The sequence below is a fragment of the Eumetopias jubatus genome, unplaced genomic scaffold (assembly GCF_037043125.1).
Source record: "Eumetopias jubatus isolate StellerSeaLion01/CBP00866 unplaced genomic scaffold, mEumJub1_p1.0 scaffold_1, whole genome shotgun sequence".
NCBI classification, from domain to species: domain Eukaryota; kingdom Metazoa; phylum Chordata; class Mammalia; order Carnivora; family Otariidae; genus Eumetopias; species Eumetopias jubatus.
In genome coordinates, this window is record NW_028274807.1 from 211,373,693 (window position 1) to 211,395,075 (window position 21,383).

Below are 21,383 nucleotides of genomic sequence, written 5' to 3' on the forward strand. Positions count from 1 at the left end.
CGATTGCTCTAGAAACCAGCCAGATGGGCTGGCCCAGGTGACTGTTTATGAGACACAGCCTTAGGGGCCTCCCCTGGGATGGGGCTGGGCAGGGCTTCTTTTGCTCAGGTCCCCAAGCCCTGCTAGCTTGCCACCCTCCCCCCCACCAATCTGGGATGGTTCCCATTAAATGAGGGGGGCAGAGTGGGCTAAGCCTATAAACTCCTTGATTGAACTGGGCCCCCAGCCCAGGCCCCGGCACAGGGGTAGCTGTGAGGAGGTGATAGAAAGCAGGTGGACCACACCCACAGGCCAGCCGGGAGGTGCCTCGACTGGCTCTGCCATAGGCATCCCGTCTGCTCCAAGACAGCCCTTTCTCCTTGGTCCAGTACAGGGCCTCCCTCCCCCAGAGGGCTGGGCAGGATCCCCACTCTGAGCGGCACCTGGAAGTAGCCCCCCTCCCTTCCTGGCTGGTCCCCTGTTGCTAAGGTAACAGCATGTGAGAAGGAGGCAGGACCCAGGAAGAACCTGCCAGAAGCATTTGTGGTAACAGGAAAGCAGGCCTCAGGGTGCTGGGTGTAATGTGTTCTAGTTGGGAGTGGCTGGCGTCCGGTGGGGAGAGGGCGTGGGTGGGTGGGGGTGTGTGTGTGTACGTGTGTGTCCGTCCGTCTGTCCATCCACCCTGACCTGCTGAATCCAGAGAAGTGACGTCAGGGCACTGCCCTAGCATTCTAGAACATTCTCAAACACCCAAGTTTGAGGACCATGGACACTGACTGGCGCCCCACTTCCCTGCTTGGACCCCCCACCCCCACCCCAGGCCCACGATGAAGGGAGGCTTCTCAGGGAGGAGATGCAGCCTGGATACGGGGTACGCTAGGGACGGCGGAAGACGACTGCTCCTGTCAGCTCCCCCTCCCCTCAGTGGGGAGGGAACGAGACACAGGACAGCAGAGTAGTGGTTCCAAGTTTAATCGAGGGTGCGAAGGGGGCTGCACTGACCCTCAGTGAGGGCCCCAAGGAGGTGGGCAGCCTGGGCCCCATGCGGAGCATTTGCTTTTTGCGGTTGAATAGAGGAACATAGCATAACCAGAAACAAGGCCGTCCTGCCCCCATCTTGGACCTGGGTGGCGGGGAGAGACAGAGGGGGCAGCTCAGCTGACTAGGGCTTCTCTTTGGGACAGGTCACCCTGACCTCTTCAGTCCGGGAGCCTCCCCACCCACCTGCCCTTCTGAAGTCAATTCCTAAAGGGGAGAGGAGTCTGGCAGGGACAGCCCCAGCTGGGGGCAGAAAGGGAGCCCCCAATGGTGAAGAGCTCCCCTCAGCCATTTTGGGAACAATAAATACTGTGACGTCAGCAGGGAGGGGCACCCGTTGGCCAGGTGACAGCAGGGAGCAGAGTCTGTGGGCCCAGCCACCCGTCCTGCCCCACCCGACCCTGCAGGCCAGGCCTGAGCCACCCACACCCCTCACTCCGTGCGCAGGATGATGTGGATGCCGGAATCCGTGAACACGGGCCCGCTCATCTCCCCTGTCCGCAGTGCAAAGGAGGCATCTTCAAATGGCTTCTGCATCTGACCTGGGGAAGCGTGAGGGATGGTGTGTGAGGGTCAAGGCCCGGCCGCAGGCCAGGACCAGGGGGTGCAGGCAGATGGGGCTCCCAACCTGCGCTGAGCCCTATGCTCATCCATCATGCAGCTTATGGCCCTGTCAGTGGGGCGGCAGGGCCATTAAGGAGGCCCCAAGAAGCCCGAGGACAGCATGAGGGATGGCAGGCAGAGCGGCTTCTGCCACTGGGCACTTGGGAGGCACATCTCGGTGATGCACTTGTCTCCCCGGGCCCCCGTTGCCAGCCCCTGCCGCATCATCTGTCCCACCTGCCTCCTGGGGCAGGCAGGCGGCTGACAGCCCCTTGCTGGCTCTCCCCACACTCCTCACCCCATCCTGGGCCCCTCCCCGATGCTCCGCAGACCCCAGGATGGAGGGGGGAGAGGAGGGAAAGGAGGAGCTGGCCTGATCTGCTCTGCTCCTCCCTTCCCACTGCCTGAGCCAGACAGGCCTAAACTCAGGGCTGCTGATCTGAACTCTCCACCCCTCAACCCTGCTTCCCCCACTCCTGACGGTGGTGTTGGGAGGGGCATTCTTGGGGACAGGCCCTGGGGCTCTCAGGGGACCCAGCCTTATACCCCTCAACCAGAGGAGAGGCAAAGGGCAGCCGGGATCTACCCTGCTGGGTCCATGATGGGGACAACTGCACAGAGAGACCCCGAGACGGACTCCCCACCGGAGGGAAGGACACCAGGCAGAAGCAGCCCCGCCACACCCCCTCCCCAAGCGGGGCGAGAACCTCTGAAGCTTGAGGGACTGTGCTGCCACCTGGTGGTCCCTGAAGGCCTGTGCAGCCAGGGCTGTCCCTCCCAACCTCCGCCTGGCTGGGGGACCCCCACTGACGGGACAGAGCTCCTCTAGGGCTAGGTAGTGCCCACTCCTTGCGCACCTCTGCTGAAGGCACCCAGGTCTCCCCTGGCCTTGGCCGAGCTGCAGTCGCTGAACTGTGAGGCCAGAGATTCAAAGTCTTCCTCTCCTGACTTGATCTTCTGGATGTAGCCTGTGGACATACATGACACGGGGACATACAGGGAGAGCTTGCATCGAAGGCAGGGCAGGATGGGGTGCAGGGCTCCAGGTGGAGGGTGGCTCTTCACTTGGGACGGGAGGCCTGCAACCCCTGCCCTACTTTGCACACGAGCATGTGTGAACACTCGCCTCACACATGTCCCGAATGCTACCCCCCCCAACATGTGTGCACAGTCATACGTGTCCATGAAATGCCTTCCATATGCAGGCACACCCTGACCCCGGGGAGGCCTCAATGCTGGTCTCACACCCCATTCCTCCACCCCTGCTCCCTTTGTCACTCCTAGAGCTCTCCCGCCAACATAACATGAATGTAGCATGACCTCTTCCCACCCCCCCAACACATATTTTGGGGAAAAAAAATCTACTTCCAGACCCTGTTGGGGAGGAGTGCAGAAGGCAGGGCAGACACTGAAGAGGGATGCTGGGACCCAGGGCCCCCAGCCAGATCCCCCAGGGCGGTGATGGGGAAATTTTCTAGATGCTTCTAGGAGAAAGGCAGGAGGCCAGGGCACCAGGCCAGCTCTGCCACAGGAGTCGGCTGAATCCTCAGTGCCTGGGCCTCAGTTGTCCAACGCATCGAAATTGGGAGGAAGGCCCAGACTGCTTCCTGGGGCGTCATGAAGAGACCACAAGGTAGCCTCGGTGGGACACGTGTCATTCCCATGGGCTACGGCCCCCGAGGCAGCCAACACAGTCTTCTCCCAGCTGCCCTAAAAGGCTGTGTTGGCATCACCCTGGATTCACCCTCTGTGTAGCACGAACTGTCCCCGTTAGGTACGGATTCTCCCTGGGGGGAAAGGGAGGCTAGGGGCAGCATGCGGGGAGCAGAGCGCGCAGGACTGCGTGTGGCTGGTGGGGAAGAGCCCCCACTTGCTCTTGAGTTCAGGCGTGAGCCCTTGGAGCCAGAACCCATCCTTTCCTCCTTAAAGGCCCCCTCCCCTGCTCCAACCAGCTACCCTAGCACCCGAATGAGCGGCCACTGCGTGGGCTCCCAGGACACCCAGCCCCCGACCACCAGAATGGCCCCTCACCTCGAGCTGGTCCCACATGGGTTCCCAGGCAGCTACTCTCCTAGGGACATTCCACACACCCACCCAGCCCACACTGGACGTGAGGATCACCTTGGCATACCTGCCAGGGGACTTCTCAACACCACCATGACACTTCCATCCACTGCTTCTGAGCACCACGGGGACACTACTGGTTAATCTACCTGGCGCCCTGAGGCCCAGACACCCAGCCAGGCCATCTGCTGGAAGCTGAGCTAGTACAAACCTCGCTAGGACCACAATCGAAACATCACAACCGGGACAACACACTTACCGGCCCATCTTGCACAGTACGTCAGCGATCGGTGTCCTGGTATCTGATCTGCTTGGCTGCTTCCACGGCTGGCCCCGCGTCACCCCTGCCTTCCCCATGTCCCTGTCACTCTTGTCATGTCCTGGCCATCCCGTTGCCTCTGAAGCATCAGTCACTTGCCAGCAGGCCACAGTGACACACAGCCCAGTCCCTGGCACAGGGACCTTGACAGACGTCACCGGCTGTCACATTCTCCTTTCCATGAGGGCTGTGCGTCTCAGTGCTAAGGATCCCCCTGTGTCTGTGTGATCTGCCCATCCCTGGGCCCCCTCGCCTGGTCTGGTCATCAGTGTGATACGCTGCCTGGTCAGAAGGCTTGCCAACGCGACACAAGCCCCGCCCTCTGTGGGCAGTGGTGGCGGCCGCCTGGAATGCCCTGCGGTGGCTGAACATGCCCTGCGCTGCTGGGGGCCCCCCCTGTGCCAGCTGCACCCACCGTGATCCACCCTGAAGCAGGCATCACCAAGACACCACCCTCCTCCTCCGCTCCCTGGACTTCCGGCCATCCGTCCGCCTCACCTGGGCAGCCTCGAGATTCCTCCCCCTCTCCCCTCTGTCTGGACCTCAAACCACGGGCCAGGGAATCCTGAGCACACAGGGCTCCCCGCGGTCCCTGCCTGCCACCCGAAGTGCTACTGTCCACGCATGCCCAGCACCTGCGGCGCCAGGTCCCGCCCCGAGCCCCGCCCAAGCACCACGCGGTCGCCCTCTCCGGGGGCTGGGGCCGTGAGTCAGCAGGGATGCCCCTGAGCCTAGACGGCCTAGCTAAGGTACACAGACACAGGTATCAGCCAAGCCTTTGCCTGCCATCGCTCACAGCACCCAAACCTTCCTCTGACCAGCCAACTCAGAAAACATTCGGCCTGGAGAGAAGCCTCAAATGATTAAAAAACAAACAAAAAACCCCCCACTCCTTTCTAGAAGCCGATTTTCAGGAGTCTGGCCACAAGCCAAGATGCAAGGGAACCCTCAGACCCCTGTGCATCCCATGGGCTCAGGATTACCCCATCTGCCGGGACATCTCTCCCAGTCCTGCTCTGCCCCCACCACCTCCAGGCCTCTGCTTAATGGTCTTTTCCCGCAGGAAGCGCCTGTGTTGTCCTCTGGCCTCACCCAGGAGCCTTTCCTAAGACCCTGCCATGTGAGGCGCCTCCCTGCGTTTGCCAGTGTCCTGTCTGTGTGTCTGTCACCCGCCTCATGCTGGGAGGGCAGGGCCGGTTGGCCTTGCTCACCGCTGTGCTCCCGGCACCCGGCTCTGTGCACAGAACAGGTGCTCGCTAATGCCGAAGGGATTCATGAATAAATGAGACAGAAACGGGCCACGGGGAAGGAGGGAGCGGGATCTTTAGGCAGGAACGCTGGAGCCTCATGTCTTTTCCCTGTGCACCTCACATCAAAAGGCTCAAAAGGGGGAGAAAAGGAAGCACCTACCACACGCGCGTCGTCCCCCCGCCCCCGCCCACCCCGCAAGGCCCTGGCCTGGCCCGCCTGCCTCAGCACCCCTCACCAAGACGGCACCCATCCAACGGGGCTCCCGTTGAGAGAGCAGCAGAGCTGGGGGCAGCCTCTCAAGGAGCTCCGAGTCTGAAGCAAGGAACTCCCACCTGCTTTGGGGAGTCCAGGAGCCCTTGAAACTGGCTGAATGACAGAAGGGCACCTGTCGCAGTGGGTAGATCACAGGCTGGCCTGCTCAGTGCGTCTCTGAGGCCGAGGAGGCCAAACTCTGGATGCCCGCTACCACATTCAGACCTCAGCTCTACCCCTCCTGAGCTCAGTGACCTTGGTGGCTGACTACCTCTTGGAGCCTCACTTGCCTGGTCTGTAAAATCGGCTAATGATAGCAGCTCCCACCTTGGAGGGCCACCAGGAGGGGTAGTTCCTGCTGGCACAGTGCCTGGTGCAGAGCAAGCTCCTGATAGTTACTAGTTGTCTGTCCCTGTGTTAGGGACTGAATTGTGTCCCCCCCATATTCATACGTTGAAGCCCCAATCCCCAGTGTCACTGTATTTGGAGATGGGCCTTCATGCAAGTGATCAGGGTTAAATGAGGTCATAAGGGAGGCCCCTGATCCCACAGGATTAGTGTCCTTACAAGAAGAGACACCAGAGAGCTCCATGTCTCATTCCCCATGTGCACACGCCAAGGAAAGGCCACATGAGCACACAGCGAGAAGGCAGCGGTCCATAAGCCAGGAAGAGAGTCTTCACCGGAAACTGAATTGGTCTGAACCTTCACCTCAGACTTCCAGCCCCAGAACTGTGGGAAATAAATCCCCAACCTGTGGTATTCTGTTATAGCACCCCAAGCTAATACACCATAGTTATTTAGGGGAAAGTGAGTAAACAAACTGGGTGGTCTCTGAGTCTGACTCTTTTTTTTTTTTAAAGGAGGGAAGGGGGAGAGAGAGAATCCCAAGCAGGCTCCACGCCCAGCGCAGAGTCCAACAGGGGGCTTGATCTCACGAGCCTGAGATCGTGACCTAAGCCAAAATCAAGAGTTGGATGCTTAACGGACTGAGCCACCCAGGCGCCCCTAGAAAGGTTTAGAGACAAACTAGGGAAGGGGCCTGGACAGGGCAAGAGCTGACAGGATTAGATCTGCTGTCCCAGACGACCCAAGATCCAGCAGGAGGGGCCCCGAGAGACCAGAGACCCAGCCTGAAGCCAGCAGGCTTCACCGATCTTGGGTGAGGATACTAGGCCAAAGGTGCTCACTGACCCTCAGACCCTGGGTATGAGGACTGCTGCTCACACCAGGGCCTCCCTGGGACCCTTAAGTCCTTGGCATGGCTGTGTGCTGAGGGAGTTGCTCCTTCCACTGGGGCCTCCCTGGGACCCTCAGGCCCTGGCCTGTGGGGCTGGAGGGATGGGGAGCAGGTGGAGAGGGCTTCTCCACAGCCTGGCCTCCTTAGACAAGGACACTGGCAATGACAGGCAGCTGGTCCTCAGATCCCTGACAGGGCCTGGACACAGCCCAGCAGCTGCAGAAGAAAAGGAGCCTCAGCGGAAAATGCGGACGTGCTGGTTCCTACTGCAGGCAGCCTGTCCCCTCGGGGAAGTGGGGAGCACTGGACCTAAATGGGTACTGATGAGATTCGAGCCTCCAATCCTCATCTTCTGATCACCTGGAACCAGCCCAGGACAGAGGGAACATCCTCTTTCACAGAAGAGAAAACCAGGCCTGGACGCCCCATGCTTGCCAACACGGCACCTGAGTGAGTGGTTACGAAGCGCACCGTCTCACTGCGCTCTAATGATCCCCTCATCGCAGCCCCATCTCAAGGCACTGAGTAAGCAGGCCAAAGTCACTGTAGGGTGTACATGTGGAGCCCACCAGGCTGCCCACAGCTCTTTCAGGAAGCAGCAGACGCTCTGTCCTGACCTTGGCCACCAACCACACATGCCTGAATGACCGGGGTCCAGTGCAGACAGCAAGCGCCTGGCACCGAGCCCACGGCTCTGCCGGGCAGTCCGCCGCTGGCCAGCCCCTGGATCTCATGGCCGTCCTGCCCCTGTTCTACAGATGATGCAGCCAAGGCTCGGAGACACTTGCCCAAGGCCACATGGCTGGCACCAGGTTCCATCTGTGTGTGACTCCAGGAGGAGCCACACTGGTTCTGACCTCGCCCCTCCCTGCCCAGCTAACCTGTTACCCAGTCCTGATTCTGCCTCTGGACCTCTCCAGAATCTGCTCCCCCACCCCTCCCTGGCCCATCAGGTCCTCCCACAGCTTCCCCCAGGCCATCCGCGCAGGTCCGTGCGTCCAGCCCTTGCTAACACGTCCGAGTCTGCACTGACTTAGGGTTAGGCCCCAGGGCCCGGCTGCTTCCTGGGAGCACCTCCCCGATCCCCCTTCTCTAAGACCTAAGCTGACCTCAGCAACTCCCAGGCTCCTGCCACAGTGTCAGCTCACCGGGCACACACTTGTCCATCCTGGAGACGGGGAGGCACCCTCACCTGCCCCTCTCAGGCAATCTCCATGGCCTGACAGCCTTCCTTCCCAGGCACGCTCAGATCTCCCCGTGCCCTCCTGCCTCAGCCTCCTGCCATCTCTTGCCAGGATGGTCCCAAAGGTCTCCGTCTCTGGCCTGGCTGCTCTGCTGAACCCAGACCCCTCTCCTAGTTGCCCCCCAACGGCTCTCCCTTGGGCCCCTCCGACTTAGTGAGTCCCTCCCCAGACTGCGCCTCTTCCCAAGTCCCCTCCACCAGTGGAGACTCAAATCTCCAAATGCCTGTTGCCTCTTGCTCACTCTTGCGGGTCCAAAAGCCTCAGAACAGAGACCACTTGAGCTGGGAAGACCCAAGTCACCTCGTGGTTCTCTGGGCTTTCCCCACCCACTTCCTCCTCTTCCCCCTCAGGCAGCCAGACCCCCCTCATCGCTCACTGCTAGACCCAACCACCTGGGCTCTGGGCCCTCCAGCTTCCCTGGCCCTTCACACTCTGGCCACACAGCTCTTTCCTGAAAGCAAAGCACTGCAGAGCCGTCCCCCCGTCATATGTGGCCATGTTTCCTGCCATCTCCAGAAAGGACCCAAACTCTTCACCTCACTTGGGGCCCCCCTCAACCTTGCTGGGACATGCCCTTGCAGGGTCTCATCCCCCCTCAGTCCCCCGCATGGCCTTCCCTGGGGTCCTGGCTATGGCCTTGCCCCAGGCTTTTACTTCTGCCACTTCCTCTGCTGGGAATCCTTCTCACTTCCCATTGGTTCCTGAAACAAGGCTGTGAGCACTGACTGTAGGCCAGGCTGTGTGTAGAGCGGTGGGAATACGGTGGGAAGAGAGCCAGTCCCTGTCCCCACGGAGCTCAGGAGGCGAGCTCTTTAATCTGCCTTCCAGATTCTGTGCATAAACTCTGTTCCTCTCTATAATGCTGAGGTGTGAGGCTCACAGAGGCCAGACACCGTACGGGGGTGGGGTGGTGGGGGTGGTGGTAGTGGTGTGGTGGGTGGGTTTAAGTAATATCCTGGAGGCCAAATACTGGACCAAGGGATGTGACAGTAAAACAAGAGCCAATACTGACCGAGTGTGCACTTTGCCAGGCCTGTGCTCATAACAACAATCATCATGACCGCTAGCAATTAGAGAACATTTACTAGACACCAGAACTGTTATTCATGCTTCACTGCATTAGGTCAGAGTCTTCACAACTACCCTGTGAAGTGTAGGTTCTATTATCAAAACATGAATTTTACAAATGAAAAGACAGGTTCAGAGATGTTAAGTAACTTGCTCAAGGTCACACAGCCAGGGCTGGGCAGAGCCAGATGGGCACTCAGGCCGGCTGGGTTTGGGTGAGGCACTGGGTCATGTGTGGTAAGAGCAGCGCAGGAAGGGTCTGGAGTCTGTGGTGGCAGAGCCTGAATGATGACACCACATGTGAGATCCAGACCAGCACTGTCCAACGGAACTTCCTGTAAGGATGGAAATATTTTAGATCTGCGCTAAGATGGCAGCCGCTCGCCACACGTGGCTAGTGAGCACTTCAAGTGTGGCCAGTGTGTGAGGAACCAATCTCCAATATGACTTAGTTTTAATTAATTTACACGGAAACAGCCCCATGTAGGTAGTGGCGGCCATGCCACGCAGCTCTATACCAGGGATCTGCAACTGACAGCCGTAATGGGCGACATGCTGCTGTTTATCATAAAGTTTTATTGACACGCACGCACACACCTGCTTATGTACATATTAGGCTGCTATCAATTACAAAGCTGAGATGTACGGTCTCAAAACCTAAAATATTCACCATCTGGCCTTTTAAGAAAAAGTTTGTGTACTCACCACTGCTCTAGACGGTGGAGGAAACAGAACAGAGACAGGAACAATGTCCTCTCTCAGGGCAGAGGTAAGTCACCGACTGCTAGCAAGTTCTACGTTGCTACCTTTCCAACCTCCTTCCCGACCCACCCATGTGCCCCAGAACCCTGCTTGATGACATTACCGTCAACAATAGCTCTCAATGACTAAGGGCCTACTGGGCACCAAACACCCTCACCTCGCTGAATCGGCCCGATGGGCCTCGGAGGCAGGTATGTGACGACGCTCATTTTACAGAGGTGAAAACTGAGTCTCAAGGAGGTTACGCAAGTCCCCCAAGGTCCTGGAGCTTACGGGGCATAGCTACCATCCGAACCCAGGTCTCCCAGCCCCCAAGGCTGGGTCCTCCCCTCCTAACCTGGCTCACCCTCAAATGCCAGACAGAAAGAAAAGAAGAGGCAGCTGTGTGGCCCAGGCTCATGTCATGTTCAGGCACTTTCGGGTCGGCCAACGCTGACGGCTGAGTTGGCTGGGGTGCAGGATCTTGTGTGATGTCTACAAGGCTGGTTCCGGCTCCCAAGGAGAGGACACCCCCCACCCCTATCCTCCCCCCTAACCTGTTTCCAGCCCTGCTCACCATTAATCAGCTCCAGGGCCTCCTCCTTGGTCCTGGTGATCTTCTCCTGCCGCCAGGACGAAGGCCGCCGTGACTGGCTGTGCTTGACGAGCAGGTGTGAGCAGCGGACCCTGGTGGGCTCTCCCTGTCCATTTTTGCTGCCACTGCTGCTGTTGCCACTTGGCCGCTCCCACTGGCTGGCATTAGTGATGTGATTGAAGTAGTATACCCGGCCTGGAGGGGGGGGGGGGGCAGGGATTCAGTGGGGACCTGCTCAAAGGACACCACTGTGAGGCCAAGACAAGGCACTGGCCAGTGGGATGCCTTCGTTCAACAAATCCACTGTGTCCACCACGTGCCACAGGCCCTTAGGGACCTGACATTCTAGATGCTGGGACAGACAGGTACCCAACAAGCAAATAAGACAATGTAGTAACTTCAGTTATTGGAGACTTCAAGGAGGAAAATAACCCAGAGTGACAGGAGAGAGGAAGCCGGGGGGGCGGGGGGGACAGGGAGTGGTTCGGAGCATGTACTGGGTGGCCCCAGGCTGCCTGTTCAAATCCGGCTCTGTCACCTCTGTCACTCACTATGTGAGCTACCCTCTCTGGGCCTCGATTTTGTCACCTGTAAAATGTAGATTAACAACAGTCCCTGCTTGTAGCGTTGTTCTAAGGACTGAGAGAGCTCACAGCTCTTGCCACACTTAGGGTAGTGCCTAGGACACACTAGGAGTGCGACAGCTATTATCTCCATTTTACAGACGACAGAAATGAGGCCTCACCTTCCACGTCTTTGGTAATGTTTTCTGAGTGTACACTCTACTCCAGGCACACATGGTTGGAGGCAGTCACGAAAGCTCTGTTCTTAACCTGCACCCGGTGCACAGGGCTGCACAACTAGGGACCAGCGTTCCTGGGGGCCAGATGTTACCCAGGGCCTGAGGAGCAGTAGGAGTGAAGGCTGCAAGCGAGAAGAGTGAAGTAGGACCCAGGAGAGCCCAGGCATCATTCCAGGGGCTGAGATTTTGCCTGGGTTGCATGGATGACTTGCACCCAGCACCGTGAAGAGCTGAATGTCACCCCTGAGGAAAACCACCAGGGTGGCATCCAGCATAAATGGCAAGAGAGGGGGCCCAGAACTGGGTAGGGCATGAGATTCATGCTGCAGGTTGCAGCCACAGAGCAGGGCTGGAGCAGGTTGGGTGAGAGCTGAGCCAGTGACTGACTTTAAAAACTCAGCAATGGCCTCTATCTCCCTGAACCTTGGTTTTCTCATCTGAAAAGTGGGGGTGAAGTGGCAGAATTAAGGGCATAACTTCACAGGGTTAATGTGGAGAATAGTGACGATATACGGGAAGTGCTCACCAGAGGGCCTGGCATTCAATTAACAGAAGTCATTGTGACTGTAATTTTTATGGGTTATGGAGGCAGTGCGGTGAGATGCTGGGCCCTCCTCACTAGTCTGCAGTGACAAGGGCAGGGGGCTCTGCAGTCAGACTTCTAATCCAGCCCCCACCCCCTGGAATGAATGACCTTGGGTGAGTTCCTTAAGTTTCCGACCTCAGTTTCCTCACCTGCAAAATGGGGGTAATAACTACCTACCTCCCAGAGTTGTGGTCATTCAGAGAGAGAACACACTTAAAACACACTTGGCACAATGCTGGGCGGTGAGATGAACGTGCCCTATTACTGATAGTATTATTGTGGATAAGCCTTAAATCGGGCTCCCAGCACAGGGTCCATCCTCAGGCAGAATACCACCGGGCGGATCCGGCAGACTCAGCATTAGATGGGGTGGGGATGGCAGGCGGGTTAGCAGGAGGAGGTTGTGGACCCGAGGCCGGGCAACACCCTGGGGCCACGCCCTGAGCATGGGGTTGGGGTGTCCTTCCCCGGGGGTGCCTCCCGGGCCCAGCGGAGTGCAGAAACGTTCCCCGGGGACGTCAGGTGCATCAGGCCAAAAGGTGTCAGCCGGATCGGCAGGGCCAGGGCCATCACCCAGGGGAGTGCAGCGGGATCACCCGCCCTTCACCACCCCGGCAGCGCGCTGGGTCTCTCCGGCCCCGCCCCTTGCCTCAGTTTCCTCCGGTATCCCCGCTCCTGAGGTTCGCAGCCCCCACGGGGCGGGCCCGGGCCGTTACCCTGGGAAGACGCGGAGAAGCCAAGACCCCACGGGAATCGGGCGGCGCCGCCGCGCCCGAGGGGCGAGCTCGAGCCCTGCTTCCGCGGGCCCGCGCGGCCCCGCCCCAGCCCCGACCCCCGCGGCACCTGAGCTGCGGCTCATGCGCTTCTCCCAGCCGGGCGGCAGCTTCTCCTCGTCCGCCATCTTCCCTCCTGCCGCAGCGCCCGCTCCGCCTCCTCCGCACCGCCTATGCCGCCCGCGCCCGCCCACTGCCGCCGCTGATTGGCTCGGGGCGCCTTGCACCGGGGCCTGGAGACGATGCTCATTGGGCACCCTAACAGTCCAGAGAGGCTTTCAGGCTTTCTATTGGGTAACAGCGAGACTGGGCGGATCCTCCCCGCATTTTACCTGGGTTCCGCCCCCGTACGGCCTCACCCGGATCCCGCCCCCTTCCTCACTCGGCCCGTAACTGGTAGGGAGGGGACTGGAGCCCGTCCTTCTCGACACCTTTGGTGAGCATCAAAGAAGTCCGGACCCCTCCTTTGCGTCCTTCGCCGCAGGCCCCATCCGATTGGCTACTGCGGCAGTAATTCCCGCCTTCCTAAACCGTTCCCAGAGGCCCGCACCCTCCATGCGGAAGTGTCTGGGTGGTTAGGGGGTGACGGCAGCCCACGAGGTACTTGAAAGAGGCGGTGCTACCTTAGCTGTTGCCTTAGCAACGTAGTTGCCTTGGTGATGAGCGGCGAAGAACCCAGAAGCCTAAATTTGGCTCCTCCATCCTCCCTCTTCCCACCTGTTTCCTCCAGACGTCCAAAGCTATGCCCCCACTTTTTTTTTCTTTTGCAAGACTAACCCTTTACCTATGCCACTGACCCAAACATCTTCTACTTCCTTTGGAAGCTACTTTACTTATTCCCTCTCAGTCTGGCTCCTGCCTCCTTCTTAGGTGACTGGTGGATGTTGGCAGGGCCACTTTAGCTGGGGACACAGGAGGACGTGCCGGTAGGAGGATGATGAACTCAGTTTGAATCGATTTAAAATTGAGTGTGGCACCTGTGGGACACCGAGGAGATGCCTGCGGACAGGCTGGAGATAGATATGAGAAGCAAAGACACCAACAGGGAAGGGTTCAATGATAGTTTATCTATAACTAGACCCTTATGTGACCATTAAAAAGAATGAGGCGCAGTCATATGAAACACAGGGAAACATGTCTACAAGAAATCTGAGACAGGATGTAGTAGGCTAAGAGCATTCAGGGGCCAGATTGCTGGGTTCAAAGCCTGGCCCTCCATTTGCTATGGCCTTGAACAAATTACTTAATCTCTGTGCTTCAGCTTCTCTCTCTGCAAATGAGGATAAGAATATATATCTTATACATACCTTTGATGCAAAGGTTAAATGAGTTAATTTGCAGAATGCTATCAAAAGTGTCTGGCCCATAGCAAGAATATGTGTTTGATGGGTGAAAACAAAAGCTAGTCACAGTACAGCACAGCAATTTTGGTATGTATGAAAGCATAGCAAAACAAAACAAAAAATCAACAAAAACTAATTGAAAAGAATTAGATCCCTTATAGAAAGATATCAAAGCATTAAAAAAGCATAAAATGGAAGCATACTGTTCAGTATGAGTAGTATATGTATAATTATCTCATTTGTGTAAAAACTATAACAAAATTTCTGGATTCATTCAAATATGTTAATGACTACCACTGGCAATTCAGGTGAAGGAAACATTGAGGAACGTAAGTTTCAATATAACATTTTGATTTTTTTACAAGCACATAATAATCATAACCATAATCCTTATTTTTTTATTTATTTTATTTTTTAAAGATCTTGTTTATTTGACAGAGAGAGAGAGAGACAGCGAGAGAGGGAACACAAGCAGTGGGAGTTGGGGAGGAAGAAGCAGGCTTCCTGCTGAGCAGGGAGCCTGATATGGGGCTCGATCCCAGGACCCTGAGATCATGACCTACGCCGAGGGCAGATGCTTAATGACCAAGTCACCCAGGCGCCCCTCCATAATCTTTTTTAAAAAGATGATTTGCAACTTAGCACAGAATTGCAAAAATAGTGTAGATTTTTCATCTACCCTTTACCCAGCCATCCTTTATATTAACACCTTACATAATAACAGAACGGAGGTGGGGCTCCTGGTTGGCTCAGTTGGTGGAGCATGGGACTCTTGATCTTGGTGTTGTGAGTTCGTACCCCACATCCTGTGTAGAGATTGCTTAAAAATAAAGTCTTAAAAAAAAAATAGAACAGAGATCACCAGGGGTCACTTTTCCCCCCAGGGGACATTTGGCAATGTCTTAAGACATTTTTGGTTGTCACAAATGGTGGGTAGGGAGATGCTGCTGGCATTTAGTGGGCAGAGGCCAGGGATGTTGTTGAACATCTTACAATGCACAGCAACCCCAACAAAGAATTATCCAGCCCCAATGTCAACTGTGTCAAAGCTGAGAAATCCTGCCATAGAATAATTATCAAACATTTGTAAATACTATCGGAAATCAACATTAGTACAATACCATTAATTAAACTAGAAAAGAATTTCCCGTTTTCCCACTAACATTCTTTTTATGTTCCAGGACACACATTGTCATTGTTAGTTTCCTCCAGTACATGACATTTTTTAGGTCTTTTCTTGTCTTTCACGACCTTTGATACTTTCAGAAAGCAGAATGTCCCTCATTCTGATGTTTTGCCATGATAGGGTTTGTCTGATATTCTCATGATTTGATTAAGGTTACATGTTATTGGGAAGGTTATCACAGAGACAGTGTGCCCTTCTCAGTGCATCATACCAGGTGATCAATGATGTTGCATTGTTTTACTTTTATTAAGGCATCTTTTGCTGTGTAACAAATTACCCCACAATTTAGTGGATTAACATTTATTATTTCAGTTTCTATGGGTCAGGAATCCAGGCACAGTTTAGCCGGTGTCAGCAGGAATGGCTGTGGTCTCATCTGAAGGCTTGACTGGGGCAGGATCTACTTCCAAGCTCCTTCATGTGGTTGCTTTCAGGATTTAGTTGCTAAGGTGATCACGGACTGAGGAACAGATTTCCTCACTAGCTTTAGCTGGGGGCCTCTCCATGAGGCAGCTGGCTTTCATCGATGAACAAGTGGGAAAGCAAGACAGCAAGCAAGACAAAAGCCGCATTCCCTTTGCAACTTAATCTCAGAAGTGATATCCCATTACTTTTGCCATGTTCTGTTTGTTAGAAGCTAGATCTGGTCTATGCTCAAGAGGAAGGGATTATACAAGGAGGTGAATACCAGGACAAGAGAATCATTAGGGACCACCTTAAGAATCTGCCTCCCGGGGCGCCTGGGTGGCTCAGTTGGTTAAACCGCTGCCTTCGGCTCAGGTCATGATCCCAGGGCCCTGAGATCGAGCCCCACATCGGGCTCCCTGCTCATGCAGGAAGCCTGCTTCTCCCTCTGCCTGCCGCTCCCCCTGCTTGTGCTCTCTCCCTCTCTCGCTATCTCTCTCTGTGTGTCAAATAAATAAATAAAATCTTTAAAAAAAAAAAAAGAATCTGCCTCCCACTTGTGATGATTAACTTTGATCACTTGGTTAAGACAGTATCTAAACTTATTATTTTTCTCCTTGTGATGGATTTACTATTTTCCTCTTCCTCTTTGTAAACTTACTATTTTCCTCTTTTTGGGAGATACTTTGAGACTGTGCAAATATCCTACTTCTGCTTAAACTTTTGCCCACCAATTTTAGCATGTATCAATATTTCTTTGTCTACAGCAATTATTATTATGGTGATGCAGTGGTGATTTCTTATTTCCTTCTTTCCTTCTACATTTAAACTGCAATTCTTTTGTAATAAAGAATTGTCCCTTCTCCCCCATTTACTTACATATTCAATTATTTATTGATACGAGCATGGGCTCAAAGATATTTATTCTTTTGATCATAGTCCAATATTATTATTTGGTTGTTCAGGTTGTTCCAAATTTGGCCACTGGGAGCTCTTTCACAGGTTGGCTTCTGTGCCCTTTCTACATGCTCTCACCCTCTTTGAGCACTTTCTACTTCGTGGCATCACAAGATATTCCAGGCTTAGCTTGTATATTCTCTGTCCTAGTTCTGGGAACCAATCACTTCTATAAGGCTTGGTTCCTTTCATTGGAGAATGGTATTTAGAAACCAAGATCTAGGTGCTGGGTATGCCCATTGTTACTGGGGTGTCACTGCTTCTGGTCCAAGTGGATAAAGCAAGGAAATATAAACATACATATCTGCATTTCTTCATGTCTGTATACATACTAAACTAAAAAGTTTAGTTTTTAGTATAAGTCCATACTGATGCCTCCAACTCTAATCCAGCCTCACAGGGTTTATTCTAGCTACCTCCTTTCATCCCACCTTGTTTTATTTGTAACTTCTTCCTCTAGCAGTGAGAAATCTGGCTCTCACTATCTACAATATATTTACCCATTCGTTCAACCGTGTGTGTGTGTGTGTGTATGTGTGGTATTATATGTACAAAAGTAGTTCTGGAATTGCTTAATCATAATGCTGTGAGGAATTTATTTAATTAGAGTACAGGGTTTATGTATAATTCTTTTTTATCTTTAGCCTTACAGTATCCAGTTAAAATACTTTTTCCAGGGGTGCCTGGGTGACTCAGTCATTAAGCGTATGCCTTCGTCTCAGGTCATGATCCCAGGGTCCTCGGATCAAGCTTGGATCAAGCCCCGCATCGGGCTCCCTGCTCAGCAGGGAGCCTGCTTCTCCCTCCCCCTCTGCCTGCTGCTTCCCCTGCTTGTACACTGTCAAAAATAAATAAAATCTTTAAAAAAAAAAAAAACTTTTTCCAGTTATTTAGGTTAGCTCCTTTCTTCCCAACCCCTTTTGGTGTGGTCATGTGATTCACTTATAATACAGGCAGATTAATTTGACATCCTACATTCCATCTTTCTTCCTACATCCTCGTTGACAAAAGCAAAGTCCCTCATCCACCACTACAGTTCTACACAGGGGCGTGCCATCATCACAAAAATCCCTCCATACTTCCTTTTTATGTAAAAAAAGCAAAACAAGCAAGTACCAATAAACTAATGAAAAGGAATGAGACAATTTATATGGAAAGGTGAAAAATAAAGCATAAAAAAGCAAGCTACTGGGGTGCCTGGCTGGCTTTGTCGGTGGAAAATGTGATTTGATCTTGGGGTCATGAGTTCAAGTCCCACATTGGGCATAGAGCCTACTTAAAAAACAAACAAAAAAGCAGTGAATGGTATGTATTACAGAATGTATAATTATCCCAATTGTATAAAAATTACAGATTGTATTTTAGAAAATTACTGGATTTACTCAAATGTTAAAAATTGCCACTGGTGGGAAGAGTGCTGTTAATAAGAAACTTATTTTTTAACAAAACATTTGGATTGTTTTTACAAGCAGATATTAGCATGACCATTTTTAAAAAATGAAAATGGTTTCTGTAAACGTATTGGAAAAGACCTGACTTCAGGAGAGCAAATGGGACAAGAAGGGTTTTACTTTCAGCCCATATTTTTCTATGCTGATTTGAAATTAACAAGTAACCGCCTTGTCCAAGGTATGGTGTATTAAAAAAAACATCTTGTTGGATCTATTTTTAAATAGACAAATATGGGGGGAAGATAGCTCTAAGAGTAGGAAGAGCAAGGTATCAGAAAACAGACATTTCTGACATCAGGAGGGAGCTGAGTCCTAAGGACAGAAGGGAAGCCAAGAGGGCAGGCAGGAAGGTGTCTAATGGAGACGAAGGAAAGATCATCCTCCATGAACTACAGACCAGCAGCATCCTAGGCAGCAGGCAGGTCTACCTCCCAAGAAGCTTGGTAGTGAAGTGAAGGCAGTAGACTGGGTGGGGCTTAGGGGGAAGGGGAGGAGCAGCAGGCTAGACTTGAACATGTTACTGTACTGCAGGAAATCAGCCAGGTCAATACAAGAGAGGGGAAAAGGGATGGGGCAAGTTACTGGGTGGAGCTCCTGAGAAAAGCTCCAGAATGCAGCTCTGGGGAAGGCCAACCTCGACCCTGGGATCTGTGGCCACGGGAACACAGATGGGGTGTTTGGTGTTCTGTCTACTCCCACCTGGGGGAAGGTTGGAGACAGCTTAAAACACTTTGTGCCAGACATCCTGCTGCTTTAACCGCATTATCTCATTGAGATGTGGGTGCCACCATGGTGCTTTTTAGTGTAGGAAAACGAGGATCAGAGCGGCTGGCTTCCCCAAATCCCACCACTAAAGACCAAAGTTCAGCCTGTGCCACACTATCTCACTCTGTCCCCTAGGATTTCAAAAGTCCAGGAACTGTGGATGCTTAACCATGCTCGGGCTCATCTACATTTCACAACATGGCAACGAAGTAAACACTACCAGTTCCGGTTTGGATAAGGAAATGAAGACGTAGAGAAGTTAATTACCCTGCTCAGAATCACTATCAGTGGCAGAGCTGGGATTCCAACCATAGTCGGTCTGAATCCAGAACCTGTATTCCTAACTACTGTATCTACTGTCCTTACCCAGACACCCCTTGGTCTATTAGGATGACAATAATCCCACGATCTCTTGACCTTTACAGACCCATGGCAAATCCCAGAGCTGTAGGTGGGCTTCCATTCAGGCTCCCAGGCTGCTGGCTTACTCTTCCCTCATCCATCCAGTTGATCCCGAGCTCTTATTGAGCAGCTGGGTACTGAGAGTATGGTGACAACCAGATGTCAACCCTCCCCACATTAGACAAGGCCTCACTCAAAAATGACAACAATGAAGCAACTTCTAAGATTTTATTAACATGAGTTTTTAAAAACAAGCATCCATACCAGTGTGGGGGTGAGGGTGGGAGAGGAGGGGATGGGGGGAAGAAGGGAAGAGGAGAGGGGAGGGTAAGGCAGGGCACTTGACAGGGCGAAGGAATTCTGCTCTATTGGTAATAAAGCTCCAGGTTCATCCCATCATGGATTTCATCTGAAGTAAAGGTGTTAAGGAATTCTCACTGTGACCTCCATCTCCACCTTCATCTTGCACGGGTAGGTCAGGGTGGCTTGAGGACTCCACCCAGGGCCAAGAAGCTATTTGGAACTTGGTCATTTTGATTCCAAACTATTAAAAAAAAGTTCACACTCCCTTTGCATGACAGACTTGCCTGAGTCTCACTCCACCCTGACCTCCTGTCCACACTCAGGTAGAGTTCAGTGATATATATTTTGACCTTAGAGTGTCTTCTGAGGGGCGCCTGGGTGGCTCAGTCGTTAAGAGTCTGCCTTCAGCTCAGGCCGTGATCCCAGGGTCCTGGGATTCAGCCCCACATCGGGCTCCCTGCTCAGCGGGAAGCCTGCTTCTCTCTCTCCCACTCCCCCTGCTCGTGTTCCCTCTCTCACTGTGTCTCTGTCAGAAGAATAAATAAAATCTTAAAAAAAAAAAAAAAGTGTCTTCTAAGCCAAGTCAAAGTATTTCACCAACCACCCTCTTCCCCCAACAAAACTACTACATGGCTCCCATTTTCTAAACGCTTACCATGTGCTGCAAACTAAGTTAAACACTTTATGTGCACAATCTCACACAGACTCCCGGCACTGAACAAAGAGAACCAAGTCTGGTTATGTAGACCCTGCCTCAAGAAGTCACACAAAGGATACAGTCCCCCAGAGACACATGGTCCTTAAAAATCGTGTACCTGCGGGATAGAAACCTTTTAGACGGAAGTCTAAGGTGGCTTTTCATCCTGGAGGCAAGCTGAGGAAGCTCTGCCTAAGCCTGCAGGGCTCCCCAACCCAAACCTGACCTAGTCCTGTCCAGCCCCCAGCTCTACACTGCACTCACCACTTCTTCAGGACGATCTTGTTCCAACGGGTGCCAGTTTGGGCTGCGATCAGCTTCTTAAGGTCCCCGATGGTGTCATCAGTGCTGGGCGCAGACGAGTTAAGGAAAATGGAAGGGAGAGGTAGAACGTGGAAGAGGGCATTCCAGGGCTGAAAGCACTCTGCCAGGACCCCATCCGCCCCCTCTCCCGGGTTTAACTAAAGTCACCCTACAACACAGACTGAGTTGCCTGGCTCATGCCAAGCACCCCAGGGACCACTGCCTCTCGGCCGCCGGTGGATACTTGCACTTAACGCGGACCTTCTTCCCTAGACGGTCGTTGCAAACAACCTCGATCATCCTGTCTGGAGCTACACACAGCGTGGGGTGGAAGGCAGCAGAGTCAGGACTTCAGGAGTCTCCCAGGACCCAAGACCCCGGGTTTGAATCTTCTGTATACCCCTCAACCTCCCGGATCCGCGTCCTTCCGGGCCTCAACTCCCAGGACCACGGACCCCAGGCAGCCGCGCCTCCCCCGTCAGGTCGCCTGAAGGCCCCGCCTCGCCTGTCGCAGGCGCGCACACCCTTGATGGCCGGGTCCCGTCAGTCTTCCCCGACTCCGGACTTCTCTACCCAGCCCCTCACCTCGAAACGCCTGGAACCAGCCGACGCCACAACCTCCTCGCTCGGGGGCGGAGCCGGGGTCAGAGCCGGAAGCGGAAGTGAACAACCGGAAGCGCCCGCTCCAGCTCCCCGCTCCCGGCTCCCCTTCCACACCCCTCCGACTTCTTTCCGGTCCCAGGCGCGGGATGGGCTTCCGGTTCCCAGGCGCCGCTTCGCGGTCCAGGAGATGTCTGCTCGTCGGTGCGTGGAGCCAAGTTGGGGTCCCGGTCTGTGCGTGGCCGGGGAAGGGGCGTGAAAAGAAAGTCAGAGGTCAGGGGCCGGCGCCCAGTCCGTTGGAAGCTGTTGGTTGAGGCCCCTTAGATGTGGGGAGACGTCGTCCGGTGTGAGGTTTGGTAGGAACATCAGGGGAGCCCGGGGACGTCCCGTGGGGGGTAGTGACTTCCCGTTTCTGA

At 54.0% G+C, this 21,383-nt stretch overlaps 2 protein-coding genes across 2 annotated transcripts; both read right to left on the reverse strand.

The window, feature by feature from the left end:
- Nucleotides 1-935: 935 nt before the first annotated feature.
- On the reverse strand, nt 936-12,732 carry PIN1 (peptidylprolyl cis/trans isomerase, NIMA-interacting 1). Its single transcript, XM_028088817.2, has 4 exons — nt 12,626-12,732; nt 10,377-10,589; nt 2,478-2,588; nt 936-1,559 (listed from the first exon to the last, which is right to left on the reverse strand). Exons 1-4 carry the CDS (start codon nt 12,681-12,683, stop codon nt 1,450-1,452), a joined length of 492 nt encoding a protein of 163 aa, XP_027944618.2. The 5' UTR covers nt 12,684-12,732; the 3' UTR covers nt 936-1,449.
- A 6,541-nt stretch (nt 12,733-19,273) lies between these two features.
- On the reverse strand, nt 19,274-21,049 carry UBL5 (ubiquitin like 5). The gene is made up of 5 exons (XM_028088994.2): nt 20,953-21,049; nt 20,612-20,678; nt 20,329-20,412; nt 20,145-20,182; nt 19,274-19,473 (listed from the first exon to the last, which is right to left on the reverse strand). The coding sequence occupies exons 2-5, from the start codon at nt 20,665-20,667 to the stop codon at nt 19,430-19,432; spliced, it is 222 nt and encodes a 73-aa protein (XP_027944795.1). The 5' UTR covers nt 20,668-20,678; nt 20,953-21,049; the 3' UTR covers nt 19,274-19,429.
- Nucleotides 21,050-21,383: the final 334 nt, after the last annotated feature.

Coding starts and splice junctions, on each gene's coding strand:
- PIN1 (XM_028088817.2), bottom strand. CDS start 12,683: ATGGCGGACGAGGAGAAGCTGCCGCCCGGCTGGGAGAAGCGCATGAGC. Junction 10,590..12,625: donor GCGCATGAGCCGCAGCTCAG/GTGCCGCGGGGG, acceptor CCCCCCCTCCAG/GCCGGGTATACTACTTCAAT. Junction 2,589..10,376: donor GGCCCTGGAGCTGATTAATG/GTGAGCAGGGCT, acceptor GTATGTCCACAG/GCTACATCCAGAAGATCAAG.
- UBL5 (XM_028088994.2), bottom strand. CDS start 20,667: ATGATCGAGGTTGTTTGCAACGACCGTCTAGGGAAGAAGGTCCGCGTT. Junction 20,413..20,611: donor AAGGTCCGCGTTAAGTGCAA/GTATCCACCGGC, acceptor GTCTGCGCCCAG/CACTGATGACACCATCGGGG. Junction 19,474..20,144: donor CCATGTGTCTCTGGGGGACT/GTATCCTTTGTG, acceptor CCTTTACTTCAG/ATGAAATCCATGATGGGATG.